Source organism: Photinus pyralis, unplaced genomic scaffold (genome assembly GCF_008802855.1).
Source record: "Photinus pyralis isolate 1611_PpyrPB1 unplaced genomic scaffold, Ppyr1.3 Ppyr1.4_LG4, whole genome shotgun sequence".
Taxonomy (NCBI): domain Eukaryota; kingdom Metazoa; phylum Arthropoda; class Insecta; order Coleoptera; family Lampyridae; genus Photinus; species Photinus pyralis.
Window position 1 is genome coordinate 47,902,177 of NW_022170511.1, and position 13,098 is coordinate 47,915,274.

Sequence of the window (13,098 nt, forward strand, 5' to 3'; positions counted from 1 at the left end):
GTGCAAAGGATAACCCAATGATTTTGCCCATACAAATTATTTGGCAGACTTTGACCCGAAATTTAATAAACTGAGTTACTAACGAACCAGTTTTAATTTTTTCCGAACGAAACCTATACAAGAAAGCAACAAACAAGTATGCGATGTAAACAAAAAAACATAGTATGAGAAATGTGATAGTATGAATAATACCATCTATTTGTATCACGTGGTATGAATAAAATTACATAACCTCAAACATTAGAAATGTCTTGGTTAAGACAATTATGTCTTAATTTCACAAAATACACTAGAATAAGCACAACAGGAGCGTTAAACATCACAAATTTACGTATAGGTCACGCGTTTTCAACAGCACCGACACCTTACGAGGTAGTAAATCCAAACGAAAACAGACAACTCACCGATGGTATGCAAATTTGCGTTTATCACTCTATTAATGCGAGACTTTTAGAAATAATTGGCAGGGTTAATGAGGAGAAGAAAGGTCGCCTGTTTGCCATTGTTCATTTGGCTGGTAAACAATTTAAGGTGACCGAAGGGGATGTTATCGTTGTCGAAGGATATTGGCCCCCAACAACTGGAGATAAAATTAATCTGGATAAGGTATAAATTTAACAACTCAATAAATTCGCACCACATTAAATTTCCTCAACTTACTGCGACACCCTGTATTAAATATCTGATTCGATTGTTTTTTTCAGGTTTTAATGTTGGGAGCGCCAAACTTCACCTTAATTGGACGACCGTTAATTCAAACCAGCCTGATTGATGTGCACGCAACAGTAATTGAAAAGACACTATCGCATACCAAAGTAAATTTCAAGAAGAAACGACGAAAACAGTACAAAAGAATTAATTGTGAGTACCCCAAAGCAATCATCCGATAATAATAATAATATTTTTTCAGTTTATCGCATACAGCAAACAATGTTAAGGATAAATAAGGTGGGATTTGTTGGAGAGCTCAATAAGCCGGAAGGAGTGGTAGTGAAGGATCGTTCGTATACTTAATAAAAAATGCAAATATTGTCTACAGTTTTATAACCAGTAATAAACTTGTATACAAATTTGTTTTGTTACCACAACAGCTATCGAGATAACAAAAATTTCCTAAATCGTAGGTCTATCGTTTTCAAATTACTAAAGATATCACAAAGTGAAACAATACTTTTTAAACATAGATAAATAAGCAACTCTAATACTCGATCAAACTAAAATATCACTTAAATTATCAAAGTCGAATTATAAAAAGATCACATTAAGAAAATATTATTCTTAATTCGAACCGATTTTGGTGATTGAAACAAGTCCGGTGTGCTCTGGCCCGTCCTTTTGTTTATCAGTCTGCAGATGTATTAATACTTTTTCCGTCAATCTAAATACAGATACACAACGATTATAAAACCTACATGTTTTACAAATACGAGATTCCGTTTACTGTTTACGTTTGCCCTTTCTAGTAAGTGTTTGACAAATGTCGACCAGTGTTTGTTCATAATTCGAGCACAAGTCGCAGCTCGATGTCGATGAGGAAGCGCAAGTTGTTGCTTCGCACACCAGCTGGGTCAGTCAGTCTACTAGTAATCGTTGAGCAACGGTAACCAATTGCTCTTTTAACACGCGAAACGATGGCCTAGTTTCCGGAAGTTGACTCCAACACTTTCGCATTACCTGAAAGTAGATCTTTGAGAATATAACTGTGCAAGCAAACTAATTGGTAGCACTATTGGAAAAAGTTAAGAAAATGCAAACGCTTGATTGACAGTTGAAAAGGGCTTCAAAGAAAAATGCGACTTTTATATGGGACACCCTGTATGTTATGAGATGACATCATAATTTATTCAATTCTCTACAAAACACCATAGGACCATAGGCAAAATATTTCAAATAACCAACATTTTTCAATTGTTTTCATTTCGATCTAGTTATCCATGGAAGGAAGAGAGTACCACTGATATACTATTTTTTTTCTCTGCATCCTCTGGATATTAAAAATAAATAAAATTTTACATTTCATGCAATTAAAAAAAACTTCGTAGTTCCATTTAAAAAAATCAAGTTACCTCTGATTAAAATTTTGAAAATTGATGGAGGGATTTCTTTTAACACAAAAAAAGTTTAACTTTAACTGTTCAGTGTATGTTAGTACATTTCATGATTAGTGCCACTGCAAAGTCAAGGCCTTCTAAGTTTTATGATAACTGCGATATTTAATTTTTACTAGACATGTACTTTTTGAAAAAACGACGAATTGTGGCTAAACTACTGATTTTAGATATCATGTGTAATACATATGGGATATTTTATAAAAATAAATGTTATTAAAACTAAAAAAGATAATAAAATTAAAAAAAGACTCGCTTTTTTCTTGCTATTATTAAAGTCACTAAAATTGACCAAGGAATCGAAATATGTAATAATATACAGAGGGTTCCCTTTAAAAAAATGCAACTTTGATATAAATCACCCTGTATAACAATTGCAATTTCGATGAAAATATTTCTAGGTTATAGCCTTAAGGGTCCTTCAACATTCCCCCACAATGAATTTTAAATATGCGCGGTAATAAACCCACAATCGTCCACCCACACACTAATGGCCCACCCTGTATAGACAAAAATAATATTTTTTTAATGAAACACCCTATACATCTCAACATATTGAAATAAAAAATCTGATACAACTGAATACGGTACGCTCCTCAAGATAACGCACAAATGCGTAGCTGAAAAACAATAGCCACCTTTCTTATTCACATCCAGATGGCAGTACACATAAGATAACAGTGTTGCCAATTCTACTGCCATTATTGCAACAATTTGGACACCTCTCAAATAAAAAATAATAATAATGAGGAAACGAGCCTTAGAATTGGTTACAAAATGGGCCATTTTCCATGGTGCCTGGTGATCACCTCGCCTGCATAAGAGACCCGATTTAATGCAATTCAATTCTTATTTTTAAAAGTTAAGTTTTTCCATGAAAATTGCGTATGATGCAGTTACTACAAAGCATTCCTTAAGAACAGTTCATTTCCTATACTTACGTCATAAACTTCCTTATAACACATTTTTGGTTTTTCTAATATTAGCCCTTTTTGAACCTTTTCGACAACTTCGGTATTCTTCAATCGTCCATACGGCATTTTACCACAAGTAAAAACCTCCCACATAAGTACACCTACAAGAAATGCGTATATTGAGTACGGGTCGTCCAACTATTCCTACCGTAAGCCCAGACGTCCGACTTGGAGGAAAACCGTGTGTAATTGAGCACTTCCGGTGGAGCCCATTTAATAGGAAATTTGCTACCACCCGAAGAAGTATATTGGTCATCTAAAACGTATCGCGCCAGACCGAAATCGGCTACCTTAACAATATTTTCCGAACCGACCAAGCAATTTCTCGCTGCCAGATCTCTGTGTATATAATTGTGCCTTTCTAAATATGCCATTCCTTTGCAAATCTTAAACAAAAGCTGTCAATAAAATTCTTAGTAACATTTGTTAAATGACCAACCTGTATACACATATCCAACAATAGTCCTTGATTGCTTGTGAGTGACTGTTCGTGTCTCCTTAAATAGTTTAACAATGATCCGTGTCGCATATACTCCGTCACTATAAAAATTGGTCTATTTTTGCTACACACCCCATACAATTGTACAAGGTTGGTATGTTGAAGTTTCCTAAAAGATCCAATCGAATCACAAGCCACAAACAATTGAAGATACTGACGTCATTACTTTCGCCTCCTCGATAAAATCGTCCTCCGACATCGTCCCCTCCTTCATCATTTTAACGGCGACGTCTATCGACCCCCTCCATTTCCCTCGACGCACCACCCCAAACTGACCAGAACCCAACTCTTCCAAAAGCATCAGCTCCTGCGGATCGATCTCCCATTTATCTACAACAGAATTATTATTGAAATATTATTATTATTGGAATGGGGCTAATTACCGTGGCTAAGGCCCGCCGTAGCCGGCACGGAACGATCGCAAGGACTCGTTTTGAGACGAGACGCGAGCCCTCCGCTGTTGTGACGATGGTAGTTGATCAAGTCGGCTATCGTCGTGCAGCAGTGCTTCTCCGACAGGTAATACTCGCCTTTCGCGTTTTGCTTTATGTGATAATGCTTTACGTGCGGATGTGGGCTGAAATCAATTTGCGAATGAGAATGGGCCCAAATCGTTTCACTGCTTATTACACTTTCGTATATAAGGACAGCGTATAGAGGCCTTTAGTTGAGGAGTTTCTCACTACAAAGCAACCCTCTTTGTCCTCCTGCTTTAGTAACGACTCGGAGCGTTGTCGAGACATATCATTGACGTACCATCTACAACAAAGGGCAATTTATAACTGGAAATCAAACGAGGGGAGGGGGTGAAATGTTTCAGAGGGTTTGATGACTTACTCATACTGCTGTAAACCAATCAGCTCCTTCTCCTTGACGTAATTACTAGGTATAAAACCAATGTTCCTAAAATTTGAAGTCAGTATTATCAGAATGGAGTCCAAATCATCTCACCCATGACTGTCTTGCACTTTCCACCAGTGCTCCTGATTATCGTCGATCACTTCATACTCGGCATTCTGTAAACAAAACAATCAACAAACTTTTCCTAGAAAAATCGGCGCTACCTTTTCCAAGGACAAATCACCAGTTTCGATCGCTTTGTAATTATAAAGCGCTATAACAATTTTAGGTCTGGCCGCCGCTTTTTCTTTCTGTTTTGCCGAAGGTGTCCCAGGAGTTGCGCCACCTGGCATTATGTGGTTAGATTGAGGTGAAGTACCTTTAAAAGATAAATTATTGTGGCGATTATTACCGAATAAAATTTGCACTATTAAAACGCGTGCAATTCCTTAATTGGGGATTAACTATAGTTACATGAGAAAACATTATGAAATGATGTCATTTGTGATTATATTAGCATAATAGACTTATAAAATTCAAACGGCTTATGACTTCCTCAAATTTTATACCCATTAGAATAACAAAATGATTATGATGTTAAATTTCGAAGGTTAACGACTGAAGGAAGTAGGTCACGCCCATTTTATTTCTAACAATCAATTTTGACAAGTCTTGATCCACAGCCTGTTTAATTTAATTGATTTCCAACATCTGCTACTGTGTTGAGAGTAAACAACTTTATCTACAAGACGCCGGTAACGGTACTCTCGCTGTAAGTGAATCAATACAAATCGATGGTTTTAGGATGCTCAATTAACTGTTAACACATAGCAGACCTTTTATTACAATAAGAAGTATGCTGACAATGCTAGCAACAATATTATGACACCTGGTATTTACCACCATTAAATTTAAAAAAGAAGTTATGTGCGCCCAAAAAATATGGGCGAGTATGAAACAGCCAAGACAAATAGAATGTGCACCTATCATCAATCATAGTTTTAGGATATTTGACATCCACACCCATGGTGATTCTAATAGAAATTAACTGACAGATATGTTTAATTGCAGTATGAGAAGCAGGCCCTAAGTCAAACTAAATACAGAATGGTAAATTAATTCTAATGAAAGTAAAATATTTAATAATGCCTCTAATAGTAAATGTAAATGTGTGGTGGACAGAAATTCCTCAAATGAATTTTGTGTGGGACAATATACTGAAATGCCTGGTAGTTTTTTTGACTACACTCTGATTTCCACTAAACTGAATATAACAGTAAGAAAATTCAAAATTGATTCAAAAAAGATTTTTTTAAATTCAAAAATCATGAAATTTTTTTAATCATTTGAACTTTTTTGTTTTTTAAAAATATCATCTCTGGTGTGTTATGTTTTTGAAAAGAGAATTTTTTTGTTAAAATATAAAGAATTTTTAATAAAAAAAATATATGAAGTAACTTTTTAAATTACATTTGATTCCCTTTTTACTCAAAAAGAGCACACTGCGCTCACATTACTTTTTTGATAACAATTAGGGAGATACCCTATAAAACTACAAATGGGACACCCTGTACATAGATATCCCGGTTGTAAGATATATGTACAAAAAATTGTATTGTAGGCGATTCTTTTAGAATACAGAACAATTCAGTGACATAGTCAATTTTGGTCCACCGTTTCTGAGATTTGACCCAAAGTTGGTATTTTTAAATGCAACACCCTGTATATTTTAACGTCAATTTTTTGGATTTTTTCCCTGATTACATGACATATCGCAACCTACATTTTTTTATCTATATAACATTCTGCTCTACATATGTTTGTTACCGAACTCCTCCTAAACGGCTGGACGGATTTTCAAAACAAAACAAATTCTCCATGAACCCATGTCCTACTATTAAAAAACAGTAAAAAAAATATGGTTTTCCTAGCTAATTAAAAAAAAAACACGTTGCAATGTAATCAGGAAAAAGAATGAAAAACAAACGACGTTAAGATATACAGGGTGTTGCATTTAAAATACCAACATAGAGTCAAATCTCAGAAACTGTGTTTTTTACGAAAAAGTATCTAGAATAGGCATCTGTCCCACATGAGTAGTAAGATACAATGGCATTCCAAAAAGTCAAACTTTTAGTTTTCACCCTGTATCTCAGAAACCAACGTAGCTAGATTGATTTTATTGGTGGTATTAAAAGTTTCACAGAAAAGTAACCCTCTACCTTTAAAAAGTCTCGATCACAATAGAACACACTGTGTAATTTAATGTCCCAAAACTCGTTTTCTGAAAATCCGATTTACAAAAATTTTATTCGAAATCCTTCCTTATGGCCCCACACAGTGGACCAACTGCCGAAATATGATCCAACACCCCGGGCCAATTACCAAAATTACACTTGGGCCAATATATGGGAAAATGTAGCTCTGAGGCGTATTCCAAGCCCCCCGCATCTTCTTTGTTGTGTGGGTCCCTTTTGATATAATTTTCCAGAAATGGTCATTGAATTTCACTTTGCTGGAGACCCTCCAGTTGCACATTCTTCCCCAAAACGTATAGTGCCCATAGCAATTGCCCTATAACTTTTGGAAAGGGACCATCCAATATAAAACTAGGAGTCTGATGTGTAAGGAATCTTCATGTGGCAAGCAAGTTTCGATGGTCCTCTATAGAAACCTATTCATCAGAGTCCAAGAAAGAAAGCATCCAAGATGAAGACTCCAGCATCCTGGGTGGGTCCAATGACGGGCACACCCCAGAGCCAACTACCCAAATATGATTCCGCGCTCAGGGCCAATTTCGAAATTTGGCCAAAATTTGACCCGGGCCAATTGCCGAACTATTTTCCAACAGTCCCCACAATTTCCCTAAGCTAAAGTGTGCCCATCTCTACTCCCACAAACCCCTGGTGTTACAGTGGATGGTCCCTTTCTGGAAGTTATAGTGCAAGTGCTATAGACACAATATGTTTTGGGGAAGAATATGGAACCTAGGGGTCTGGGGGTTGTGGAATACCCCCAGCAAAGCAAAAATCGATGATCGTTTCTGGAAAAATTTGTTAACAGCGACGAGGGTTAAAACCACTCGACAAAGAAGAACCGGGGATTTGGAATACCCCTCAAAAAGAAAGGTCCATTCAATAAGTACATATTATAAGATACTAGGAGGTATTACATTTTTCCTCAAAACGTACAGCTCTAAGAACTCTCGTGTAGTTTCCTATGAACGACCATCGAATTCCAGATGAAGATTCCTGGTGTTACATTGGATGGTCCTTTTCCAAAAGTTATAGTGCAAATGCTATGGGCACTATACGTTTTGGGAAAGGATGTGGAACCAGGAGGGGGGGGGGGCTGCACACCCCCAGCAAAATAAAATTCAATGATCATATCTGGAAAATTATATTAAAAGCGACGAGGGTTAAAACCACTCAACAACGAAGAAGCAGGGGGTATGGAATATCCCTCAGGAAAAAAGATCCATTCTATTCCCTTTCCTATATAAGTATTATAAGATTGTTGTATACTGGGGGTATTCCATATCACCCAGAGCTACACTTTCCCTCAAAACGTATAGCTCTAAGGACTCTCATGATAGTTTTCTACACAGGACCATCAAATCTTGCTTTCCTGACAAAGAACAAGTGACATGTGAAAATAATCATTTTGTCCTTTTGGCTTATTAAGGGCCGGTTTTATAATTACACTTTTACGGAGAATAAGATATTCTTGGAATAAGTGCCATAGCAACATGTATGCCATTGGTTGACAAAATGGTAACCAACGCAACCGTCAACATTTATTCTCTTGGTATAGATTATTCTCGGTATATACCTTCATTGTAGAATCGGCCCTAAGTCATTATTTCTTTGGTAAAACTTCATCTTTAAAGAGTCCCAAATTCATTCGTGTAAATAACTTAAAATTAACGTTCTTTACAAGTCAAGAAGGTTTTAGCAAAGATGTGAGTGATATCATGCTTTAGCCATTTCAAAGTGCGAAATGATAATAATAATAAATACTCCAGATAAAAAATATACGATCTGTCAAAAAGTGACAAGTGGAGTGCCATTTTAGCCAAAAAGTGACAAGTGGAGTGTCATTTTAGCCAAAAAGTGACAAGTGGAGTGTCATTTTAGTCAAAATGCCATTTTTTATAAAAACAAATAAAAAATACAGGGTGTCCCATTTACAAATTGAAACCCATTTCCTGCTAAACCGAACAAAAAACAATTGAAGTTGTAAAATGCCTTATATCTAATTTCCAAATTTCATTTCTTTACTTTAAAAAGTACAAAAATTATAGCCACATTTAATCATCACCCACTATAAGTTTTTCCGGTTGCAAGCCAGAGCTATGTGAGTAAAGGGGCACATTGCAGACATTTAAGAAACCGATAATAGAAAACCAACACTATCTTGTTAATAATAAAATACAGAGTGTTCAATGCTGAGTCTATTATGAGGTATATGGATATGGATCGATATATAATATCTCAAGAGGACAATGATAAACAATTGTTGTGTCAGTTCGTATTTAATAAAACATTACTTAAAGACATGGTACCGTAATACTACAGGAAGATCGCTGCTAGACAATGAACATTTGCACTTCAGCAAGATGGGGCTCTGTCACATTATGCTCTGGCTGTTAGGCAGTGGTTCAATTGACAGTAGTACTTGCTATCAACATAGACTATTATTTGTACTAGTGGAGACAATTTCATATAGACCTTGAAAACCATTTTTTTTTGTTTTGTCTTGGTTTTTTTTTTAGCTTAATTCATAACCAGACCATTCAAATTTGAATTTATATTTTCGTAGAGAATTGTATGACCTTTAAAATAATGTGCACTCGATGGGGGTTCATAGTATAATTTTAATGACTGAATACTAAAACGTCTAAAACTAAGGTAAAGCTTCTCTCTAAATGGACGTGCTTTTGCAAATTGGCAAGTGGTTCCTTTTGAAATGAAACCCTGTTAATTTTCCTGACAAATGGACTAAAGTCAAACAAGAACAGGACATTACGTTCAGTTATCAGCTGACCAAATTTCTCACGTTTCTTTAACCATGGCATCTGATTGCACCAACGAATAAAACTAGACATTGGTAATTCTACTTCAATTCGCAAGTACTTAAGATTTTGTAACATCCTATACACGACAACCTACTTTTAGATATTATTTCAATTAAGACATAAGTGATCGCTTTTATTAAATGTTGAGTAGGTGAGATCCTACTTGCAAACTTAGTTTTGCACAAATGGGCTAAAATCAAGGAAAATTTATGCTCGGATAACTTTTTCTGTAGTACCTACTTAAAACTAATTAAAATAATAAAAAAAAAATTAGAAAACCTTTTAATTCAGATAAAATCGTACCTAGGGCACTTCTAAAGTTTGAAACTAACATTATAAACAAATCACAAACGTTTAGCACTGATGTGCACCAGCAACACCTGTAGACGTTTCAAAACATGGCGACCTTTTGAAATCCTCAGTCGGTCGGTGCAAGAAAGTGTTAATGACAATTAAATTGCGGCGACGTTGCCAAACGCGCGCACGTCGCGAATAACACGCTCGTGCGAATTTGATGAGGCGGCGACGAGCGCTTTCAAAACAAAAACGTGACAATCGCGCGAGCGTCTTTTATTTACGAACAATTAGCGCCCTTGCGATATTCAAAATAGCTCACCTTTGCTTTCCTTCGCACTCTCTTTGGCTTCGAAACTAATTGGCCAACTGCTGCAATTCTCGCACCCCGTCGAATTACGCGTCGTACTCTTGCAGCAACTCCACCTTTTTCCGTTCCAGATACCGAAATGGTATTTCAGACGTAAATTTTTATTATATTTACATACTGAAACATTGAAAGGCAATTAGCGCGTTCGAATTTACGGGAACGGAAAATCAATACGTACGCGTGCGGATCGCCAAGAGCCACTCGGAACGTTCCTTCGCGGAACTCACTTGGAGATAAAGGACGTAATCCTGTCCGGATTCCTGATAACCGATTTGAAAGGAGCTATCGGTTAGGGGTCGATTGTCTTCAATGTAATTGACCGTTGTAAAGGAGGCCTCGATCGAGTGGACGTTATCCAGTTCCACTCGCCCCTTTTCCTTCCGTTTCTGAAAACACGCGACTTGAACAAGAGGAAATTTAATTACGTGGGTGTTAACACAATCGCGCGAGTCGCATCTTATCACCGTCGTCGTCGTCGGTTTAATTTAGGTAAAAGTGTCCCACCCTGATTGCGTCGAAATAACCGCGCATATACTGATATACACCCTATATTTTATACATTGGCGGCGCCCACACCCCTTTGTTTTGTGACAGTGTGAGGCGGGTGTCCAAATCATTTCATAATCACCCGGGAGCGATTTACGATAATAATAAATAAATAAATAAAGCTTACATCTTCATTGTCGGTGTCGTAGTATATAAGAAACTTGGAATTAAGTACGAACCATCTTTGTTTATAATTGATAGGCGTATAAATTTTCTTATTTTGCGATCGTTTGATCATAAATCCTTCTTTAACAACTTCATCGTCCTTCTTTGCCATCACCTACACAGAGGAACATCACAAAAACACCACTAACAAAACATTTTAGGTTAAGTTAGTCATACGTCATATTTGAGTTAAGTTAGCTTAAGACCTCAAGGACAGTCTTTATTCTCTTTAAAACTATTTATAGTCCCTAACGTCGATTTTTTGGTAAATATTTTTAGACGAAAGTGTCGCACGTCTTTGCATCTTGAGGAATCGAGTGCATCTGAATAGTTAACCGAGACATCGAAGTAACAATGTTATGATTCACACACGCGACGGATGAAAGGGGGTAAATTTTTGTAAGGTGATTAACGGACAAGAATCTCGATTTTTTTTGGTTTTGGTTCGGTCATCTGTTTATTTCTTGCGGCAGTTAAGGTTCCATTTTTTTGTAACTTTCAACGTGCAAGCTATAAATTTCTTATTTTTGTGAGTGCTGATTACCTATACTAGAATACTACACCTAACACCTATGAATCGATATGTTTTATAATTGAGATTTCAGTAATAATATTTGATGACAATCTGATATGAATGGGTGATTTTAATATAAACTTGTACAAGATAAACAATAGGGTGGATATTGCTAAGGAGTGGGTCAGAGGGTTGAGTTATGGTATGGTAGTCTCTTCAGTCCCTTAAACTATAGGGCGGGAGAGGAGGTGCATTATTGAATCTTATGAAAAGTTTAGAAGTCTAATTTGAAGCGTTTTCCCCAAATTTATCTTGTGGTGTTCTATACTATAAGGTTTAATTATAACCGCTTTAGACAGAGAATTAGAGAAGTCGACGCGCCCCACAAAACAAACAAGTTAAAAAGTAATCGTAAACGATTTACATAAAGCGCATTTCCACTTGCATTCGTTTCCCATTTGTAAGATGCAACTTCTGTTAAAATCGTAAAAATCCGGCCACAAATATGAAAGATAGCGTTGCACATGAGCAATCCATTTTTGACATGCTATTTCAATTTCAGTTTATAAGAAGAATTTCATTTCAATGCTTTTCTAAATAAGAAAGTTGGAACTGCGCATGCGCAAACCTAAATTTTGAAACTGGCGTTAGATTTTCCTTTATTCCAAATGCCTATGTATCACATTTCATTTAAATTCTTCCATAAATAAAAAAATTGGCACTGTGCATGCGCAAAAACAAATTTTGAAACTGGCATTTGATTTTCCTTTATTCCAAGTGCCTATGTATCAAATTTCGTTTAAATTTTTCCATAAATAAAAAAGTTAGTACTGCGCATGCACAAAACCAAATTTTGAAACTGGCGTTAGATTTTCCTTTATTCCAAGTGCCTATGTATCAAATTTCATTCAAATACTTTTATAAGAAAAAAAGTTTGCAATTCGGTTTATAAATGGTCGAGAGGCGAAAAGGGCACTGTGAATTTTGAATCGATTCGACTCAACTTTTGGTATTGCGTATTATATGGCTAAGGCTATGCCCATATTGAATTTCATGCAATTCAGTTCATAACTAACGGAGATGTAAAAGCGATCGGACATTTCTAAACAAAATTATCGTTCACACGGACAGATAGAGGGACAGACAGGCACAGGAACAGACGGACAGACCAACAGACAGACGACAGACAACAATACAAAATTATAAAAGATCTCTAGGATGGTTAATAAACGGCAAAAGTGTAAAATGATGGAACATGTAAAAAACGGTTTGTTGGTTTTTTTACAATAACTTTTTTAGCAATAAACGCAGAAAAAATTCCTTCCTTGGTGCAAGCCTCGACACCATAACGAACCAAATAGCGAAAAAAGTAGAACAATAGCTCTTAAGATAAAGAACTAGTAGCGTCGCAAAAGTAGCGGACGGACGGACAAAGTAGCCACAATAGCGCATTTTTTTTATTTTTGTGGAAATGCGCTAAAAAGTTGACACTGCGCATAACCAAATTTTGAAACTAGCCTTACATTTTCTTTTATTCCAAGTGCCTATGTATCAAATTTCGATTAAATTCCTCCATAAATAAAAAAGTTGGCACTGTGCATGCGCAAAAACAAATTTTGAAATTGGCGTTAGATTTTCCTTTATTCCAAGTGCCTATGTATCAAATTTCATTCAAATACTTTTATAAGAAAAAAGTTTGCAATTCGGTTTA

At 36.1% G+C, this 13,098-nt stretch overlaps 2 protein-coding genes across 2 annotated transcripts; one reads left to right on the forward strand and one right to left on the reverse strand.

Moving 5' to 3' along the window:
- Positions 1-37: 37 nt before the first annotated feature.
- Positions 38-1,070, forward strand: LOC116168890 (39S ribosomal protein L21, mitochondrial). Its single transcript, XM_031484893.1, has 4 exons — positions 38-409; positions 455-606; positions 705-861; positions 911-1,070. The coding sequence occupies exons 1-4, from the start codon at positions 247-249 to the stop codon at positions 1,012-1,014; spliced, it is 576 nt and encodes a 191-aa protein (XP_031340753.1). The 5' UTR covers positions 38-246; the 3' UTR covers positions 1,015-1,070.
- A 373-nt stretch (positions 1,071-1,443) lies between these two features.
- LOC116168889 (tyrosine-protein kinase Btk29A) lies at positions 1,444-11,189 on the reverse strand. The gene is made up of 13 exons (XM_031484892.1): positions 10,836-11,189; positions 10,341-10,548; positions 10,115-10,279; positions 4,646-4,800; positions 4,533-4,597; positions 4,419-4,484; positions 4,212-4,340; positions 3,965-4,158; positions 3,740-3,911; positions 3,522-3,690; positions 3,231-3,468; positions 3,050-3,183; positions 1,444-1,674 (listed from the first exon to the last, which is right to left on the reverse strand). Exons 1-13 carry the CDS (start codon positions 10,983-10,985, stop codon positions 1,573-1,575), a joined length of 1,947 nt encoding a protein of 648 aa, XP_031340752.1. The 5' UTR covers positions 10,986-11,189; the 3' UTR covers positions 1,444-1,572.
- Between the last annotated feature and the right edge of the window lie 1,909 nt (positions 11,190-13,098).